At 38.5% G+C, this 21642-nt stretch overlaps 2 protein-coding genes across 7 annotated transcripts in view; both read left to right on the top strand.

Annotated features, from left to right (window-relative positions):
- The first annotated feature begins 3124 nt into the window (after positions 1-3124).
- LOC115919029 lies at positions 3125-7896 on the top strand. The gene is made up of 3 exons (XM_030997401.1): positions 3125-3316; positions 5189-5367; positions 6516-7896. The coding sequence occupies exons 1-3, from the start codon at positions 3209-3211 to the stop codon at positions 6598-6600; spliced, it is 372 nt and encodes a 123-aa protein (XP_030853261.1). The 5' UTR covers positions 3125-3208; the 3' UTR covers positions 6601-7896.
- Positions 7897-9154: 1258 nt separating this feature from the next.
- Positions 9155-21642, top strand: part of LOC100892164 (myosin heavy chain, muscle) — an 80023-nt gene continuing 67535 nt past the window's right edge. For 3 of the 6 annotated variants that reach the window (XM_030997397.1, XM_030997398.1, XM_030997395.1), the window contains exon 1: positions 12781-13316. In XM_030997397.1, coding sequence (XP_030853257.1) covers positions 13234-13316 — 83 coding nt within the window. In that variant the 5' untranslated portion in view covers positions 12781-13233. Of the gene's footprint in view, positions 9338-12780; positions 13317-14500; positions 14957-19157; positions 19638-21642 lie in introns of those variants that run through there. The other 3 variants (XM_030997396.1, XM_030997399.1, XM_030997400.1) reach the window with 3 other exon arrangements.

Raw genomic sequence — 21642 nt, 5'->3', positions numbered from 1 at the left:
GCCGGCGCGATTTTCATATATTCGGGAACAACAACAAAACAAAAAATGTGCTCTTACCCCCCCCCCCCTCCCCCCCTCCGCTTATTCAGCGGCTGAAATGACATAAATTTAAGTGTTCTGCCAGTGTCACTAATTTTATAAGGTATAAAAATGTGCTTATCTGACCGTAATCAAATGCCTAAAACTCCTGTTATTCCGGGGTTTCCACAACAGCAGGTGTTCGACCCACCAGGGGCCCTAAGGCGGGCCCCTGAATGCTTATCTGACCTTAATTTATTGCCTTAAACCCCTGAGTTTCCGGGGGCGGACAAGGTAGCAAAATATGTTCATCTGACCGCAGGCGCGTAGCCAGAAGGGCGGTGGGGGCGCCCCCCTCCCCCCCAAAAAAAACGCCGGCCAAAAAAAGGGAGGAGAGAAAAGGAAGAGGACGTAGAAAGAAAAAGAAGCAGACAAAAAACAGTTTTGAAATTCAGACAAGGATGAAGCTTCCGCGCTTCGCGCGGGAGGGAGGGGGGAACTGAAATCAGACAAGGATTAATTTCGAGAACGGTACAACGAATCGTTTTGTTTTTCTAATAATTTAATGAAACGTAAAAGCTTCCGCGCTTCGCGCGGGAAGGGGGGGGGGGGAAACTGAATTCAGACGAGGATTGAGAGTCGAGAACGGTACAACGAATCGTCTTTTTTCTCTAATGATTTCATGAGACGTAAAAGCTTCCGCGCGAAGCGCGGGAGGGGTAGTGGAAAATTGAATTCAGACGGGGATTAAGAGTCAATAACGGTACAACGAATCGTCTTCCTTCTCTAATGATTCAATGAAAAGTAAAAGCTTCCGCGCTTCGCGAGGGAGGGGGAAGGGGAAAACTGAATTCAGACGGGAATTAAGAGTCGAGAACGGTACAACGAATCGTTTTCTTTCCCTAATGATTTAATGAAACGTAAAAGCTTCCGCGATTCGCGCGGGAGGGGTAGGGGAAAACTGAATTCAAACGGGGAATAAAGGTCGATAACGGTACAACGAATCGTCTTCTTTCTCTAATGATTTAATGTAACGTAAAAGCTTCCACGCTTCGCGAGGGAGGGGGAAGGAGAAAACTGAATTCAGACGGGGATTAAGAGTCTAGAACGGTACAAAGAATCGTCTTCTCTCCCTAATGATTTAAAGAAACGTAAAAGCCTCCGCGATTCGCGCGGGAGGGGGGGGGGGAACTGAAATCAGACAAGGATTAATTTCGAGAACGGTACAAGGAATCGTCTTGTTTCTCTAATAATTAAATGAAACGTCAAAGCTTCCGCGCTTCACGCGGAGGGGGGGGGGGGAGGGGACTAAATTGAGACAAGGATTAAGAGTCGAGAACGGTACAACGAATCGTCTTCTTTCCCTAACGATTTATTGAAACGTAATTGAAATTCAGACAAGGATGAAGCTTCCGCGCTTCGCGCGGGAGGGGGGGGGGAACTGAAATCAGATGAGGATTAATTTCGAGAACGGTACAACGAATCGTATTGTTTCTCTTATAATTAAATGAAATGTCAAAGCTTCCGCGCTTTGCGCGGAGGGGGCTGGTGAACCGAATTCAGACCGAATCGTCTTCTTTCTTAAATAAATTAATGAAAATGTCACAGCTTCCGCGCTTCGCGCAGGAGGGGAGGGGGAGGGGAACTAAATTCAGACAAGGATTAAGAGTCGAGAAAGGTACAACGAATCGTCTTCTTTCTCTAATAATTTAATGAAACGTCAAAGCTTCGCGTGAGAGAAGGGAGGGACTGAATACAGATAAGGATTAAGAGTCGAGAGAGGTACAACGAATCGTCTTCTTTCTCTAATGATTTAATGAAACGCGCGAGAGAGGGGAGGGACTGAATTCAGACAAGGATTATGAGTCGAGAAAGGTACAACGAATCGTCTTCTTTCAAAGCTTCCGCGCTTTGCGCGGGAGGGGGGGGGGGAAACTCCCCCCTCCCTGCACCCACCCCCCTAGGGAGCGCGCTTCGCGCGCTCTTTAAGTGATTCGCACGCTTAGCGTGCTCACTACCACCCCCCCTAAAATGAAATCCTGGCTACGCGCTTGTTCCCTAATGATTTAATGGAAGGTAAAAGCTTCAAAAGGGAAAAGGACAGTTAATAGAAAGAAACGGTGCTCGTGTCAAAGTAAAAAGGGCAATTACCAGAGGTGAAAATGGCACTTCTTGCACCTGAAAAGATACACTCTACAGATATTTTTTTTTAAAGGCACTTATGAGAATGGAAATGGGGAATCTGTTGAATGGAAAGGACACCTATCATATTTTAATAGGGGCATTTATCAGATGTGAAAAGGGGCATTTTGAAAGGGGGGGGGGGTCATTTGAAAAGGAAAGGGGGGCACTTATCCGAAGGTGATATGGTACTTATTAGAAAGGAAAAGGGGCACTGGAGTCAATATAAAAAAGGGAAAAATGTCAGCTAGAGGTGAAAAGGGGAATTTATAGTACCTGAAAAGAGCAGGCGCGTAGCCACGGGGGGGGGGGGGGGGGGGCACGTGCCCCCCTAAAATTTCCAAGATCAGTTGAACTTTTTTAGACCCCTTTTTTTTACCTCGATCGATTACATGTATGTGCCCCCCCAAACGTCGAACTCTGGCTACGCGCCTGGAAAAGAGGTACTCATTGGAGATGAAAAAAGAGGAAAAGGAAAATTATTAGAAAAGGAAAGGGGTGGGCCTACTTGTCCTATGTAAAAAGTGCCCCCCCCCCCCCTCCCACCGGGAGTGCCGCTTCTGGCATCAAGGGCAAAGTTGAGAAAACCCAGAAAATCATGTCATTTTAGCAACATGTGTAAATCACTGGTATAAAATTTCGAAATAAACACGTTTGAATTTTATTAGGGGGTCAAATTGTGGTTACCATGTTTGGCAAGAGGTTCTTTTTGTAAACCGGGAGATTCTACACACATCGAAGCGGGAGGAAGGGCGTGGTCAGACTCCCGTCCAAATGCGGGAGTTTTGACAAAGGACCAAGACACCAAAGCACTTGCTGAACTCCTGATTACAAATCCCTGATTGTTATGTAAATTATGCTGTCGGCTTTTGTATACTGTACATCATGCATGACTGACGGTACTTGAAAAAGTGAGCGTGGCACTTTTTCGATGCCATTTGGTTTGTACGATTCCCCTTGGCTTCATTATCTCATCTTCAGATTTAGCAACATTTTACAGTGAGTAATCATGCCAACAGTACGAGCTTTCACAAATGTTTCAAAGTCAGCTTTACCGAAGGATTTTATGGTAAACTTCATCGATGCGCTTGGGAAGAGCTTGAACCGGGAATCAAAGGTGAGTGCTGTCGAGTCTGCCCAGGCCAGGCTACCCGGGATCGTGGGCGTCAAGCAGCTTGACGCTGTTGATCTCCTACTTCCAGCGGGCGGGGAAGAAAAGGAGGAGGAGAAGAAGATAGACGAGGGCGAGGAGATCAGTGAAGGAATTGTTTATGTTACACGATATGATATGTTTCCTAAATAGACAGTATTATGGTTTCAACATTAAAAGTAGCCTTTATGAGTGTCAATTGACTCAGTGCATGCTATGAATTAAGTTCCAACTATATTCAGAATTATAGATCTAATCAGGATAATCCCGTTTATATCTGGTAATAAATTTTACTTAAAACTTAAAAGTATTTAAAGACATACTTAGACATCCGATTAGATAATTTTCCCTTCATTTACCGGAGTGTTGGCTCAGTCTGTAGAGCGTCCGTCTCACAACCGGGAGGTCGTGGGTTCGAACCCCGGCCGCGTCATACCAAAAGATGTTAAAAGATGGGAGTTGTTACTAACTTGTTTGGCGTTCAACAATAAGGGATAGAGCAACGTTGATCTGGCGCTGCTCAGTGGCTGCCGGGCTCACGATCAATTGGGCAAAAAGAATTTCTGTTTCGGTTTAATAAAATTTGGAGTGGAGGGTGGACTATTAGGCTATTATTATTATTATTATTTACAAGAGACCTCCCTCTTCTGAGATAACCGCCCCCCCCCACCCCGCTTTATCATATGCTTAAAAAAGGAAGTCCACCCTGAAATTAAGTTGGTTTTCAATTGAAGCAGAAAAATTGAAAATATGAAAGTTTAATTTTAGAGTTGCCAATTAATTTGTGAAACACAAATTGGAAAAACTGTTGCGTATCTTGCGAGCTCCTCTCCATTTTGTTCTTTACAGAACACTATACACTGTATGTTTCATATGTCATACAGGGGTTATATAAAAACATTTGCAATACAATAATTATATTTAGGGTAAATGTATGATTAAACAATTTCTGAAGGGAAAATATAAATCTTTTTAGTTGAGGGCAAATGGGAGGAGACCTCGCAAGATACGTCACAGAGTTGCAGAGCTACCAAGCGTCACGCATTTGGAGGGTCAGGAAATGCTCTCATGCACGGCGCGCGCTAGATTTAGAAAAAAGGCTACTATACCTTATACGTGTGTTATACCCTCGCACGCTCGCTCGTGTGCCGAAAAATTAAAATGTCACGCATTGCCGATCTTTGAACTTGGCGTCTCTGGAGTTGCCGGTTAGTGTTTGAACGCACATACTGTACATGGACAATTGTTTAAGGGGTCATCCCCCGACCTTGGAAATGTTCTTCTCCAACTCTTGTTCATAGGCGTAGAAGGGGGGACATGATCGATGTGTATAAGTATGTGAATGGCTTGTACACTGAAAGAGATTCCCTTCAAGATGAGTACAGAAGATAGAACTCAAGGTCACTCCAGAAAAACTTGAAAAGAAATATTCAAGGCTTGATATAAGAAAATATTTTTTTAGCAATAGAGTGGTGGAACTGTGGAATGGTCTCCCAGAAAACGTTGTGGCAGCTGGGTCGGTAAACTCATTTAAGAATAGACTTGATAGTCACTGGTCAAAGAATGTAAGCCTTTTGTATGAGCCGGTCTAGGTGTTGTCTATTGTCTCATGTTAATTACACTGTACACAACCTCTAGCTCCCTCCACAAATAGCAGTAATCATGGAAGAATCCTGGATCGATGAACAAGCTTAGACCTACAACATCGTGTATTAAAGTAAAGTAAAGTAAAGTAAAGAGATGCACTTTGGCTTCGAGGGCCTTCCATATGCTTCTTGGCTGTGACGTTTAAATTTCCATTTAACTTATGTCTCTTTCTTATCTTTAAACTCAATATAGAACGTCACATTGCACTTTCTGTGCGACCAGATGTTATGTCGAGGCCCTAACGATGACCCGATGTGCTATGTCGAGATCTTCAACACTTGCGGGCATGGTGAATCTGAGGAAATACGTCAGAAGGTGATAGGTATCAGCGACTTCCTCAAGACTGCCCTCAAGATCACAGATGGCGAGGCGTAAGTCCGAAATAGGGATGAAGTTCTGGGGGGTGTTTCACAAAGATCCTCTAAGTTGGACTTAAAAATCATGGAGGGCCATCTGTAGCCTTAAAAAAGAATATAATCAAATAAAAAATTCAAGTATTTTAGACTTTTCATAAATTCCACATCAAGAACAATGAAATCTCCTCAATAATAAAAATTATGAATGATTTGAATCAACATTTTATGCCTTTAAAATAACTTTTACAAAATATTTTCAAAGATGCAAATGGCTTTCCATAATTGTTAAGTCCAACTTAGAGATAAATTCAACTTTGTGAAACATCCCCCTGAAGCTTATATCTCCATTTGCTATACGATGTCAAGATGTGAATATGTTAAGATGTGAAGATCATTGTATAGTGGTTTATTCACTTAACCATCCATCAAAGGGTTGAGAGTTTGAATCCTACGCAACCCAGCACTAAAGTCCTTTGGAAAGGCAATGAGCCAAATTTGCCACTCTCCACTCAGGTGTAAATGAGTACTTAGAAATAATAGCAGTGCTCTTTTCTCCTTCTTCTCATCTTCACTTTCTTGCTGCTGCTGCTTCTCCTTCCCCTTTTCCCTTCGTTCTCCTCTCACTTTCCTCTGACGTACAGTAGCATACCTACGCATACAGTACATGTTATTATGTGTATATGTTTCAATAAACTTTTGGGAGGCACATAATTTCCTAAAAGTTTAAACCCAAAGTTTTCCTTTTTAAGAAGGTACATGTGTACATATTCTATACATGCATACTATCCAATGGGCCATGTTTGTAATGTAATCAAATTTAATGCACAATCCTTTGTTAACTGCCTAGTTACAAATTATTTGTTTACCTGTTATGAATTATTGTATTTTAATAATCAGAATGCAAATTACATACATTCTGTGTTGTAAGTCAGGATAAGCCATAATGTTTGTCCTAACTAGCAACAATCAATATATGCAATTCGCAATCTGACTATTGAAATATAATTATTTGTAATAGGTGAATGAAATAACAAAGATTCATGCATTATATTTGATTACATTACAAAAACAGTCTATTCTTTGCTATCAGAATTTCCTGTCAACCATTATAATCATGAAATGCAGTGTTTTAAATTATTATAATTTTTTGCTTTCCTTTTCAGGGTTCGGATTCTATTTCACGTCATCCCACCTCATCATGTTGGCATCGGGACGGGAAAGATCTTAACCGACTTCATGACAAAGTGATTTCACTATCGTCTCATGTGCTGCTCAAGTTCCACACGAGGAGAAGGACTTCGCAGTTGAAAGAAGGAAATTCTAGTGCCAAAAGTGATTAAGGCTTGTTCAGATATGATACGGCAAAACTGCTGTGTTTTATTAATTAATTTTGTTATGACGTATAAAGTCTAATGCCCTTCCTATTTCTGTATCTTGTAAACACAGAGCTGAGAATACGCGCAGGTAATTCATGTTTGCGTGGAAAATCCGTGGAGGCTTTTCTTGCGGCAGTTTACGGAGTCTTATGTGAACAAGAATTAATTTTTATGCATCCTTTATTATCTCATGCACTTTCGGTCTCCTCCTTCAGCAGTGTCACACGTCTTCTTTCTCGTGAATCCTCACTTCCAACTCGCGGATCTTCGGTCTAGCGGTGTCCTATCACATGAATCCAAGCTTCTGTCTCATGGATCTCTGGTCTCACGCACCCTTTTCTCAAGAGTCTTCCCCTCTGGTATCATGAACCACTCGGTAGAGCTAGTGTACTTCTCTGATTTTGCAGATCCTTGATCAACCACTATGGTGGACCAAGGATCATGTCAGAAAGGGGGAGGGGCGAATTGTGAAACCCCCTAATTACCTTTACCCACCCTGCAGGTCCTGCAATGTTCATTTTGATGACAACTCAAGTTTCTTTCTTATGTCGGCTGATCGTGACTACACGATTTGAGGTGGATAATGTATAAAAATTAATCAATAAATTTGACCAAACATAGTTACCATATAGTGTGCTGTCCTTCACCTTGCATTTAGAAGTTGCATTTTAAGTACCGGTATATATAATTTTGTCTGCTTGTGTGGATTAAAATTGGCTCACTTGCTTCATAATTCTCGAATTCTTTTAAGATTTTGTTTAGTGTGAAATAAACTCTTTGCCACCTAAATTTAGGCAATTTTGTTAATCATGTCTTTAAAGGTAATAATTCATGTCCCATAATTCAATCAAATGTGTGAAAGTAAAATATTTCCCTTTTTTTTCTTTTATTAGAGAATGGATAATTTAAATAATGTACAACCTGTACTTAGTTTTTTATACTTTCACTTGAGACAGATTTTACATAAGCCCAGGCCCTCCTATCTAGTCTCCATTCTCCAAAGTCTTTCATTAATGTACATGGTTAAATGTGTTCCCCTTGTCTACTCCACTTGTGCTATTCTCATGTTATATATCGATACATGTATTATATTATAACTTTTATACGTACTTTATTTTCATTTGTATATTTGTTATGAAAGAAATAAATAAAGTGAACTTGAACTTGATTTTTTTAACACTCTTCGTGTGGCGAAATTATACAGTGCCTCTCTTAAATGGCGCATCAAAGGCAGTGACCGTGTGTCGCTGACATAGTCCTACTTCTGAGAATGACGCCTCGTAAATCGTAACTAGGGTATGATGGAAAGGGGGACTGGGTGAGAAATATAGAAAGAAAGACCTACATATAACTATATAATGAAGAAGAAGAGTTGATCAAGAGGAAGAGTAAGCCGAAAACAAGAGAGGAAGAGAAAGAGGAGAAGGAGGGGAGTCGGGTATTTTAAGAAAGAAAGTGGAAGAGAGGATCAGGATTTAAAAAGAAAGTAGCACAGTGAGAGAGAGAGAGAGAAACTCGCTTAAATTTTTTCTCTGGTTTCACGTTCGTCTATATTTATATATTTTAAGTTGATATGTAGTGATAAGCTGACTCCTAAGATAATCGAGGGAAAATCCACCCTGATATTAAGTTGTTATAATTGAAGCAGAGAAATGAGAGAAAAAGGCCAGTGAAAGTTTGAGAAATTTGATTAAAAATAAGGAGAAACAAAGAAAATGAAGAAGAGAGTTTAAGACAGTGACGCAAGAAAAGAATAAACTGGGAGAATATCAGCTGCTACTGGATGACAGAGAGTCAGGAAGAGATAAAGAAAGAAAGAGATATATATTGTGTGTTTGGGGTGGGAATTAGGTGGCGAAAATAGGAACGAAAGAGGTAGGTGAGCTAGATGTGGAGAGCAACCCACTTGAAAATGTTACATGTATGAGAAAAATTAAAATACACGATAATTTTCTTGTATTTAATGTTAAACAAAAAAGACACATAGCACTATGAAAATCCTTCTTATTTCCACTCCAAATAATGGATAAATAAGATTTCTTCTGTCCTCTGAAAAAGAAGTACATCGGAATCAGACCCCTTAATAATGCAGGAGGGGATCCAGAATTCCACGAGGAGTAGAAAAAAAAAAAGGAAAACAAATTATTGATAAATTATATGAAAAAACGGGGGAGGGGAAGAAAGAAAGAAAGGAAAGAAGAAAGAATTGCATAGAGAAATTACAAATACACATTTATGAAGGAACGATTATAAAGTGACCCCCCCCCCCCCCCCTCTTCTTCCCGCGAATCTACTTTCTATTTTCAAAACAAACCGACCGTGCGAATTCACGTTCCAGACAAAATATGACCCCAGCTGAAAGTTCAGCTATTTTTTTCGCTGAACCCCAAAGTTCTTCTCTATCGTGCGCTGTTAACGTTCGGAATCGGAATCATTGAAAATTCCGTATACTTGAATCACGGCGGTAATGGTTACCGATCGAAACGACGAGATGGGTGGAAAAACGGACATAAATTCGTAGATTTCAAGTTAATTTGGCAAATTTAATCTAGCATCATGGATTCCCTGGCAGAAGATGACCCAACGCTGCCAGTCAATTTTGGTGAAAGGTAAGTGCGGTATCCACAATTATATTTATAAAACACTGACAATAAAAACGGTTTGCTTTTTTTTGTGTGGCATTGCTATTGGCATTGGCATTGCAGCCTGACGCTTGAGGTCCGCAGCGCCGCGGTGCTGAGCTAGCTGAGCCTGGCTGAGATGCGGGGCAGCTAGCAAGCAGCTCTCTGGCTTGGCTTAGCAGCATTCGTCATGCTCATAGTTGATTAATAGATTTGCTTTATTTCCGAAGGTTAGTTTGTCCAAAATGCCAGATGACCTGCAACAGTGCAAGTTAAGTTAAGAACATGATGAAGAACTAAGTTGTAACTGTTAGTGTTACGCCGGCAGTGTTAGTGTGACAGTGAGTGAGTGTGAGATAACAACATGTGCTGATTCTGAACTTGAAGTCTGTTTAGCTTTGCAAAAATAATCGATTAGGCTATACAACAAGACGAGAAGCAACAGACAACACAACTTCATAATCATAATTAAGCTCATTTTGTTCCTGTGCATGTGTGTTACTTATTTTGTTGTGGGAGCGTAGTGAATATGGGTGTCAGAACTTCACACATATTCTTTCTAAAAGAAAGATAATTAAGAACAAGAGTAAAGTCTAAAGACGTAAGAAGTTTCTTCTCTTCTGGGAGTGGGAGGGGTAAATAAATGGTCAGTCCACCGTAGACATAGTGAGGTTTTCAGGTGGTCCCCATGACGCAAAGCAAAATCATTTAAAAATGCACTGATAGACCCTCCAAAGTCCAAACATAACAAAATGGACTTCCATGATTCCAGTAAGAAGTTAAAATAATTCTTTAAAAAAGAATCCTTGTCCTTTTTAAGTGCCAAAGAACCCTCACAGAAATTGGTATGATGAAACTATAAATAAAGTTTTTATCATCAATATACGGAAGTTCGGGGTAATCCTGTTGAAACTTTTGGTTGTTGCGTCCAGTACCGGTAATACATGTTCCTACGGTGCCAATCTTACTACCATACTAGAGTAAAGGAGCCGGTTTTCGGCCACTTAAGACAAAATCCTATTTTTTGGACCCTTTACTTCCTATTTATTATCATTTTTTGTTCAAATCATGAAGCAAATATTATTATTTAAACAAAACAAGAATCCCAGAAAAAAATCACGAATTGCCATGACAATATTCATTTCAATTTTCACTGTTTCGGAGTCAGTTTTCGGCATAGCGTACCAGTTTTCGGCCGCATGTACAAAGTCAATAGGAAGCGCGCGCACGCGCCGTGCGTTTCCGCGCTGATCTACATGTATAGCTCTAGCGGGCGGAGCAGATATCCCACGCCGGAGCTACCCGGAGCTTGCCTGGCCGAAAACTAGTACTGCGGTGATCGGATATTGGAATCTGAATTAGACAGAGATATCGTGTGTGCGTTGCGGTGTGCGGCCGCATTGATTTAATACATGCGATGAGATACTTTTGAGCTTGTGACTAGCACAAAATCGGGCTCTAAATCTGAAAAGTACTTGAAATAAAGCTCGTTTTTTTGGTACTTACATTACTTTATATTTCTTACAGACACGCGTAAGATACTCGATTTTTCAGATTCGGGTAGCGGGACCGCCGATTACATCGCTAAAATGTGATATTTTAGGATATATTTTTCATTGCAAATGTGGTTCTTTAGTGACACTGGCATGGTATGGTATGTGTGGGATATGTGTTATGCTATTATGCGATGTATTTTAGAGGGATTTTACCTTGCATCCAACCAATCGGCCGAAAACTGGAGCTGGCCGATTACCGGCTCCTTTACTCTAGTAGTAGTAGAACTACACATGTAGTGTTGTTATTTGTAGAAACTGAGAAATACTTTGTCAAATATCATATTAAGAAAAGAAGGGGGTTCGGCCACATAAGACAAACCCAATTTTTACTTTAGGACTCTTTAATTATTATTTTCATTTTTTATGAAAATCATGGAAGCATGTTTTAGTAGGCCTACTGTTTAATACAATATTAAAGGAAAATCCAACACTTGTAATAAGTTCATTTGGCATTTTGATCAGTGGATTGAATCTTACAGAAAAAACTGTAGTAGCAAATAGCTCTCCTGTTGTTGTATACCTACACAAATGTCATTAATTTTCTTTTTTTCTCCCAAGTGGTTATTCCTTTTGGGCAGTCGGGTCTACTCAAAATATGTTATATGAGAGTATAATTTTACAGGGCCTCTGAAAGACAAAGTCCATCCTAAGTCATACATATTGAAGCAAAAACAGAAGCCTTTTTGTGTGTTGGAACAATTTGTAAAGTTGTCCAGCACTACATGTACATGTACTGTACATCATAGTGACATTACCGATTTAGCCAATTTGAAGTGACCATACATGTATAGGGACTACAACTTTCACAAATTCATAGCTTTTTTTATTCATTGTCAGAGATTTCATTCAAACTTTCACAAGTCTGCTTCTCTGATCATTATGCATTATTTTAGAGTTGTGTGCTACATGTTTTATAATGGTTGGATTTCCCTTTCATTTCCCATGGCTACATGTACAGTATGTACATGTAGGTGGCAGTCTTTAGAATAGCAGCAGTGGTTTTTGGCCACATATTCATGTACTTAATCAAGGGAGAGTTGCCATTCAAATGCACTCATTTAAATGGCAGTGGCTTGAGCTACATGTAACATCACATGCAATGCAGCCAAAATACACCACCCAGTGGGTCAGAAATTGATATTACAATACATACACTACACTGTACACAGAGCTATCATACTCTGTATGTGTGTCTCACAATCTGATGTGCGATCAAACATTTTTAAAGCTTGATCTATAACAGAAAATGTCTTGAAAATCAACTCAATGTTTTTGGATCATGTTGCCTTATAAATAGATGCTTCAAAGGCCTATCTGCACTAGTTTAGCCAGGAGGGGTTAGACCTTTCTGCTTGGCTACTGACAAGTAGTTATCTCATCAAATCAGCTTTTAATTAACATTAGAAAAAGGGGACCATTAGGGATTGCTATACTGTATACTGTAGAGGGCGCAAGTACATGTACATGGCTGTAGCTACAAGTAGTGCAGTCCCGCTTTAAGATGTGCACATTTCCAAATTGTAAAAGCAGAACCGGCAATTACACATGACACATTCTTTTCATTTTTGTTATTATTTTTTTGCTGAAGGACACATTATGGAGGGGAAAAAAAAGATGTTTTTCTGTGATCTACTTTGAAATGTACAGGTCTGCTGTTGAAAATCAGTCTGTCATTTGTAAAGAAAGACTAAAGAGCAAAGAGAGCATACAAAGTTTCATTTTTGGAGAGTTTTTACATGTAGGCCTGTGTGTGTCTTCTTTGACAAAATTCTGAAATTAGTTTTGAGAATTGAGAAATTTGTTTTATTCTCTAACTTCAGTGTAAGTTGGATGAGTCATGTGACTTAAGATATATACATGTATGTGTGGGAGGATGACACTTTTCATTGGTCTAATGTCCAGTAGAATACAATGGCTAAGAATAACTTCAAGCTACACGTGGAACTTGTGCATCCATGCCTAACAACATTCTTCAAGATGATTGTGTAAGCTGTAATACATGTTTACATTTCAAATCCATCTTGTAAATTATGGCGATGTGTGCCAACAGCGTAGAGATTTTCTAATATTTCATTGATAGTGTCAAGGATGGAGACAAAATAAACTTTGTTTTACCATCATTTTTGTTTCTTTAGTGAACCTCACCAGTTTCTTGATCGGATAAAAAGCAAGAAGTATTCAACGATGATATTTTGATTTTTAAGCTGCATGTACTTTGGAAAGATCTTTGGAAAGAAGAGCTGCGGACTTGGTTTGTTTGGAATGTCTGCTTTCAAAATTATACAGTGTTATTGATGTTTGATAGTTAATATACACTGTATACCTGCAATGATGGAGCAACAACATAAAGACAAAACATACGGCTATGTTATGTCTCCTAAAAGTCACAGAGTAACAAGGCCAGAACATGGGTAAGTAATAGTAGTAAGTAATCAACATATTTTTTGTTGGTCGATGAAATATGGCATCAGTATTTGCAGATATGTATTGTACATGTTGATGTACATGTACATGTAGGTATGCCTTCTGTGTGTACATTTGCATATGTACTGTGTACATGCACATTTATTGATTTTCAGTGGTATAGTGTCCTCGAAAGAGAAGGTAGAGTCTGGGTGAAAAACTGAGAAATAATTAATTTGCTTTCTTTTAATATTGTACATGTATATAACTTTGAGTTGTAATGAAATTTCCCCTCAAAATGGACAGCTCATAAAATGCTCTCATATTCATAATATACCAAAAATCTAAGAAATACACAATGTACATGTACATGAAGCTGAAAGTTTGGACCAAACATTTGCGTGTGGTCCCATATACCCCTTTTTTGTGCAGTGCATGTGGTCTTCCGCAGGGTGGAATACATTTCTTGTAATTTTTCATCATTTCAAAACTTCACATTACATCAGTGTTTTACCTTATACATGTAAATCAAGTTAATCAACCTTTTCCAAATGCTTCAGAGTCGGACGTTTTTTTTTTTACTCACTTTGTTATCGCATTACCAGTATTAAACTTTATTTATTTATTCTTTCAAGTCTTCTTTAAACAGGGTACCGGTACTGGTAGCCCTTTCAATAACAAATATTGCTCATCAAAGGGGCCCTGCCTGTACAAGTAAAAACACATAAAAACATTACTGTAGAACATTATATATATATATATCATAAAGAAAGAACACTAAATATACATGTACAAGGTCAAGGTTAAGATTTAAAAAAAGAAAAGAAATAAAGAACTAAACAAAATGGCATTAAAATTTGATACGATAGAATGGATATAAATTTGCTTTATCTCTCAGTTAAAAATTAATATTCCACTTGCGTTATAAACAAAACACTGCCACCAACTGTCAATTACACAGAGCTCTGGCAAAGTCAGAGAGAGAGTGAGAGAGAGAGAGTGTCAGGCAGAGAGGCAGCGTAACCAAAATGAGCCTCTTCCTGTCAACAGGAAAGAGCCGACATTGGCCCAAAGTTCCCAGCCCCAGTCCTACGTGTAGCCTCTCATGTAATTACCACCCAAACTCGGTGGCAGACGAGGGGGAACATGTTCCCCTGTAGCTTCCCAGGCCAGGGCTGTGCCTAGGCCGCTGTACATAGCGTTGTCTCTGGGTGAATCAACTCAATCGCTTCCTGTTGGGAATTTGAGAGAGTGAGCGTTCATTTCCTGGACTCTTAAAGCCAGCGAATCCACACGAACGCATTGTGCGTGTTAGACTGTAAGTACCGTAGTACAGATCTTTAGGATGTTGTGATGGTACTTACACTACTACTTCAGTGTGTCAGTGTACTCGCGTAGTGGATCAATGTTTAAGTCTGTAACTTTCAGTGGCGCTATTTTTGGACATGTTAGCGTTAACAGGGCCCCATTTGGATTAGTTGGAGTCTGTTTTTAGGAGCAGTAGTCGTTACGTCTGGAATAATATTTGACTAACTACACCTGTACCTGGGAAGTTTTATACTCTTTGTGACTAATTGGAGTATTCCTTATTCTGTTTTGTGGAGTTGCTGTTCAGCATGGAAACCCTTGACCAGTTTGAAATCTAAAGGTATGGTTTGAATCGCACTCTGTAGTAGACTATGATACAATAAACTTGATTTGGATTAGTTGGAGTCTGTTTTTAAGAACATTAGTATTACATCTGTAATAATATATTTTGTATGTGACTTATTACACCTTTACTTGGGAAGTTTTATATCTTTGGTGCCTATTTGGACTTTTGGAGTAATCCCATTTAAAGGTTTGTGTGGAATTGCGATTCATAAGGAAACCTCTGATCAGTTAGAATAGAAATATAAAGGTATATTTTATGGTTTATAAAGTTATTTTGTATTCTGTACTAGACTATGGTATAATAAACTTGATCAAAAGGTAGTTACATGTAGATAGAGATAATTGTGAATCTTTGCCTTCATTACAATTTTTGTGTCAATGTCTTACGATTATTCAATAAACAACACTTTCAATGGTTCTTTAATGTTGTTGCTTTATTCATTATTACAACAGCACATATGTTGGCAACTTTTAGTAAGGAACAAATCAAGAGTTATCATTCATGGATTGTCAGAGGGACTAGTGTTCAAGATTAATTACATGTACATTGTTCATCTACAATGTAGACCCTTACTTTTTAAAAGCGAGAACATGACAGCCTTTGTTCTTCACATGTGATGAATAAAAAAATTATTATCTGAGTGTAATGCCATCACAACTGAAGGAAATTAGCATTTGTTAATAATTGTGCCAGGTGTTAATATTAGGCACTTTGATTTGGACTAAAATTGGCTTCATAAAATGCTCATGAGCAATATATTCATAATAACATAACCATAAAAAAACATTTTAAGTACTGGTACCAGGTATGTGAAAAATTGATTTGCCTCGATTTATCTTTCTTGAGAATGTGGCATATTAAAGCTTACATCTAAAAGTATTCAACAAAGGCCCTAATTCAACCAGTCCACCTTTCATTCTTGAGTTACAATTCTTATGAAGAACACAAAAAGCATCAAGTTTACAAGGGGTATGAATAATTCAGTTGTTTGTAACTGTACACAGAGCTGCCAACCATTCCGTTTTTGCCGGTATTACTCCGTTTTTTCCTCCATAAAATACTTTTTTTACAATTTTTTTTTTTTTTTACATACCACACGTCAAACAACTGCCCTAAAATGGTGATTTGATCACAAATTCAATAGAAAACTAATTTTAAAACATACTTGAAGAAAAAAATAATTCTCAAAAAGAATGAAATGCCGATAATACCAAAATAACCACCAAAAAAATTACCTGCTTGAATGGAAAAAGCAACATGATGAATGAACATATCTGCATTGGAAGTGTGTCGCGCATGGTTGTAAGTTTCGTTTTTATGAATTCCTTTTTTTTCTTGAAATTCCTTTTTTTTGCCATCATGATTCCTTTTTTGGTCGCACAATGTTGGCAGCTCTGTGTACATGTTTAGGCCAATTGGTAAAAGTTTTTACAGCAAATCTCTCCCATTTCCTTGTTACAGCTCTCATTCCTATGTAAATGTACATGTACTTTACATCTCTAGCTTTAAAATGATAGTAAATACGATTCATAAATATTCAACCTGTGGATATTTACTGTGATTCCATCACAAATTGTATGTGTACCTTCAAACTCACATTAGATACAGCAGGGAATTGATAACAATTCCATGATACTACAGGCTGTCATCCCTTGTGTACATGTAAAACCATGGTAACATCGAATTCAGTGATGTTTACACAGGCCTGTTTTGGGGATGTTTGTCTTTTGTTTACCTGTGTATACATGCACCTATAAACTCACCTTGGTTGATTTATTAAAGACTACACAAACACTGTATGGCCTACCTAGAATAGGACAAGACTGTCTTCACTGTTGTGCATACAGAGTATCAATCAAGTACCAGTAGCTTCTTAGTGAGGATTACTGTACACAATAGTGTTTTACATGAGGATTTAGCACCCTTTGTTCAATGACGAACAAGGAACACTTTTTTGGCCGTTTAGATTCCAGAGATTTGCTTTCAAAGTTGGCAAAGAACTTAAAGTGATAAGGTGAAATAATGACAGGTTTTCTTTTGTAAGGGATGGGAAAATATTCAATTGTTTAGAAAGTTATTATCATTGTCTTCATTGAATTATTTTTTTGGGTACTAAATAATCTAAGTCCTGACCTCCAAAATTATGAAAAATAGGGCTCATGCATGCGTTGAAGTTTACATACAGACTCCAATAGGTTTCGGCTGGACCCCCTTCCCATAACTAGTGTAGACCCCTTCTGCCAAGCTGGACTCCACGTCATTTTTGTTCCATGTTAATTTGGCCCCCTGTTAGTTAGCCCTGGAGGAACAGTTGGCCATAAAAACCTTTCATGGGTCTATTCATTGATAGTGCTAATTTTCTTACAAACAGTCAGATATCAAATGTCACCAACTTAATTATCCCATTTTAAACTTCAAAAAGAAGGGAATTAAGATTTAGTCACAGTTCCAACCACCATTGGTAATGAAAGAATGAAGTTAATCATTGCCAAACACCAAGGTGGAATTCCCCATGTCTAGTGAAAGTTGATTGATGACCATCAGCCTTTTCACACACAGCTAAAATTCTGTCAACATGATTAGTATAAACGTGTTTGAAACGTGTTTAAACTAATCACGAGCCTTTCACACACAGAAATTTCGTTGCGATCGTTAATCGTTTCGTGATTAACTACTGCTTGTAAAATGCGCAGTAGTGCCATTGCGCATTGAAGGTCAGGTCATATCAAACAGAGCGGTCGCTCCATCCAGTTTAAACACGTTTAAACACGAAAAACCTTTCACACACAAAATGTCAAGCTCTTTAGATACAAACTTCGTATCGGCAGCCTGCTTTTAGGGGCGTATGCATCGCGACTTCGTATCTATCCCAACATCGTATAAACGATGTTCACACTGGGAAATATTTTCTATAAACATGTTTAAAACTGTTGAGTGATTCTAATCATCTCTGGAAACGATGAATTTTAGCTGTGTGTGAAAAGGCTGTTAATTTAGATTTGAATTTGAATTTGAAAACTGAGAGGATATGTTTGTTTTCAATGAAGGAAGTAAAAAAGGAAAAAGACTGTTTTGATAGATATGAACCTCTGAACTTTCTGTCTCAACTCTTAATATGTTTTAAAATAAATACAATGTATGTGTGAACATAAAAATCTGAATATGTTAAAAAGTTCAACCAGAAAATTTTGCATTTATAGAAATATTTTGAACTTTGTGATTATAAGTGGTTCATATTTGTGAAAGGATAATGTTTGCAAAGTAACTAAATCACCAGACTCACAAGTCACAACACTGTATGTTGTTGCTATTTGTGAAAGTTTCTAGCACTGAAAATTAGAAATAGCTGTGTTTGTAGTTTTGTACCAATTTGATAGTCAGATTGTGAGGTTTAATTTTTAAATAGCTTTGTCGACTACAGAGCAGGAAATGCTGTGCTGTGCTGACCTCTCCCTGCCTCTGCCAAGCCAAGTTTGACCACAGAGGAAATTCATTCAGACCGATGGAGTAAAGAGATAGTAGGTCAATGCTCAATTTTAGCGCTGAGTGAATGAGAGGGTTCACTGATCGTAGTGGTTTGATTATGCTTTGAGAAATGGGACCTTTCACACAAGAGAAAACTTGTATAAAGAAATGTCATATTAAAAAGAAATATATGTATACCAGTATAGTTAAAGGAGCATATACACAGGGAATGAATATTGTGTAAAATACTCGTAAAATGTCTTTTTTATTGGGGGAGGGGGCTGTATGCAGTGTTACATGTATTTAACTATTTAAACTAAAATTAACTTTGAAATGATTACTGTAGATCTGCTTCTAAAAGTGCGAATGGCTACAGTTTTGTACCGGTATGTGAATTACTTGTCCACCTGTATTATAAAATGTATCAATTTTATCGATATTTATCGAAATTTATCGATGCTATTCCCTGCATTGACCAGGGACTTGGGACTGAGACCTCCCATCTCCCCGATTTGACCAGACACCCTTAGTTCACACTAATGTACCGGTACTATATCGTCTGTTTTGAGCCAGAAGGGCCTTAACCCTGTGTTGAAGTACGACTTCCGCCCTTCTATCTCCAATCAGACGATGTAGCCTTTTACCGACAGGTGATTTAACTGGGTCCAGAATGTCTTGACAGGCAATCAACTAAACCTGGATTGGTTCACACATACAATGTACCTGTACCTGTACCAGTACAAATCATCTGTTTTGAGCCATAAGGGCATTTACTCTGTGTTGAAGTACCTCTTCCGCCCTTTTAGCTCCAATCGGAGAGTGTGTCCTGTGAAATTACCGACAAGTCATTTAACTGTGTCCAGAATGTCTTGACAGACTAAACCTGGATTGGTTTACACATGTATACCAGTACATGTAGTGAATTGATCTCCTGTAGCCAAAGGGTCAGGTTGAGTTAACCTACTGACAGGCAAATGTTACCAGTCACCAGTCACTGGTTGACAGTCACACCGGTGACGTGGAAGTTGCCCGACTTCACAATCACATGGTGGGTACAGTACCGTCTTCCTGTCTGTACATTGACGGATGGAAGTTTAGATGTTGTGAAACTACCGTCAAGGTTTAGTGCCAATCGGATTTATTATTTTTGGTGCAACAGCTGTGAGTGTGATAGTGTTTTGGATCGCTAGTGCCCATCCACTGCTACACTGTAAGTGATTGTTATTTATTACTGTGTCAGCACTCACTAAACCATATTGATACATTGTAAAGTACATAATATATTAACTATCCAAGGGAAAGTAAAGTTTGTTTACAAAACCTCTAACAGCTTTCTTGAGGTTTAATACCCTCTGCATTCGTTGCAATTGACAAAAAGAGATTTTACTTATTAAAAACAGATCCTACACTTAATACGTGTACATACATTGTACTGGTACACATGAATTACCTTGAACTTATATGCTGGTCTATGAAAGTATCAATTCAAATATTTTCTTTAAACGTTATATGTGTGTTGAACTTGTTCCATTTCACACGGTGTCTATGATGCTTGTAAATGTATCTGAATTTACAATGACAACGCCCCCTCTCATCGGGTTCAAGGGGTGTGAATTTGAACTTGGAACGTTCGTAGGAGTGATGAGTTACTTCTCCCTTTTTTCTAAGAAAGGGGGTGTGCAGAATGACCGGTCAAGGTAGCAGGACATCTACAGTATTGCAGCTTACATGTAGCATTTTAATAAGATATTAAGTTTTCTTTGTTAAGGGGGAGGAAATACTTGGAAATCCAATCATATGTTGCCAATATGTTGTTGCCTGCAAAGAACATTCATACATAAGTGTTGTTCAATTTGTTTGAATACAACATGAATTTTTTTGATCATGTCACTGCAACAATGTAGATTAGTCTGATTGGTCTTTAAATGTAATCTTTCTTATTTCACTTTGATATGATCCTGAATTTTTTTCGTATAAACGATAATTCCAGTTTGAGAAAAATGTGGAAATTACAATGTTTAAGGAATGTTGATTTTTTGTGTGTGAAATAAGAGTTGTATTTGTAGTACAGTGAAAGTACAAATACAGTACAAATACCTCTAAAAAATCAAAGATTATTTTGAGGAATACTATTACGGTAATACAAAATGAAAATGTCTGTGATATGTCTAAAGATGCTCCTCATAACATTTTAGTTGGATTTTCAAATATCAATTTCAATTTTATACACAAATACACTTTGGGCGACCTTCCACGCAAGCCGCCGTAAGTGGCGCTACAGTTGGGGGGCAGCTGGGGGGCTTCTGGATAGCACCTGAATGGGAAAGTTGAATGAGCGAGAGCTCGTTCGTACTTAGGCCCGCATCTACTGGCGGTGTGGTGAGAGTGCCTCCGTACCGTAAGATCGAACTCACAACTCTGCTCCAGCTAGCTAAAATTCCTTGAATTATTTATATTCTAACTCTAAATCATTCCGTCTCTTACTCTCTTCAATTCAATAAAATCATCTGCATGTTAACATACACGATAATGAATATGTGGGACACCGTTACAACGGCGTCTCCCAAACTTCGATTGCCGAAAACGCACGCAAAACTCGCCAATGACGGACATCATCTACCCATTCATCCATCGTAAATGAAATAAATTTAGACAAAATGAAGTTGAAATGTCCGAAAGCGGCAAGGAATAATAAGTGGTTTGTCTGTGAGAAAGCAATGATCGTTGCATGCAAGATGAAAGCGCAAGCTGATAGAAGCCCCCCAGCGTGTAATGATAAACGTAGAGGGCTCACATCCATGAAAATTCGCCCGTATCGGTGTATAGAGTACCTTTCAATATACATTGTATGTAAGAGAAGGAGACTCATGAAGTATAAGTAAGTGTGTGTGTACGTGTATAACCTCATCTGTCACTTGAAATAAGCAGTGATTGAGTACATACTGTATGTAGATCAAGAATGGTGTCGTTTGGATACCAGGATGTATCATGTAGAGATTTGTGCTGGTTGCTCTAGTTGTGTCATATTGATGCCACTTTAGCTATCCTGTTTGCCTTTCGTATGAAACCCTTTCATTTTATTTCCAATAGCTGATGATTACATTTAGATGTACAATGTTGGAGTCTTGGAGACTTTATAAAGCTATCAAGTGTCGCTTCCAATGAGTAGTGATTGGATCGATTAGTGTTAGGGTGTGTTTGATCCAAAAGATACA

The sequence above is a fragment of the Strongylocentrotus purpuratus genome, unplaced genomic scaffold, assembly GCF_000002235.5.
Source record: "Strongylocentrotus purpuratus isolate Spur 01 unplaced genomic scaffold, Spur_5.0 spur5_scaffold_4, whole genome shotgun sequence".
Classification (NCBI taxonomy): Eukaryota; Metazoa; Echinodermata; class Echinoidea; order Camarodonta; family Strongylocentrotidae; genus Strongylocentrotus; species Strongylocentrotus purpuratus.
Note: the sequence above shows the minus strand (reverse complement) of the source record. Positions and strands in the feature narration are given on the sequence as shown.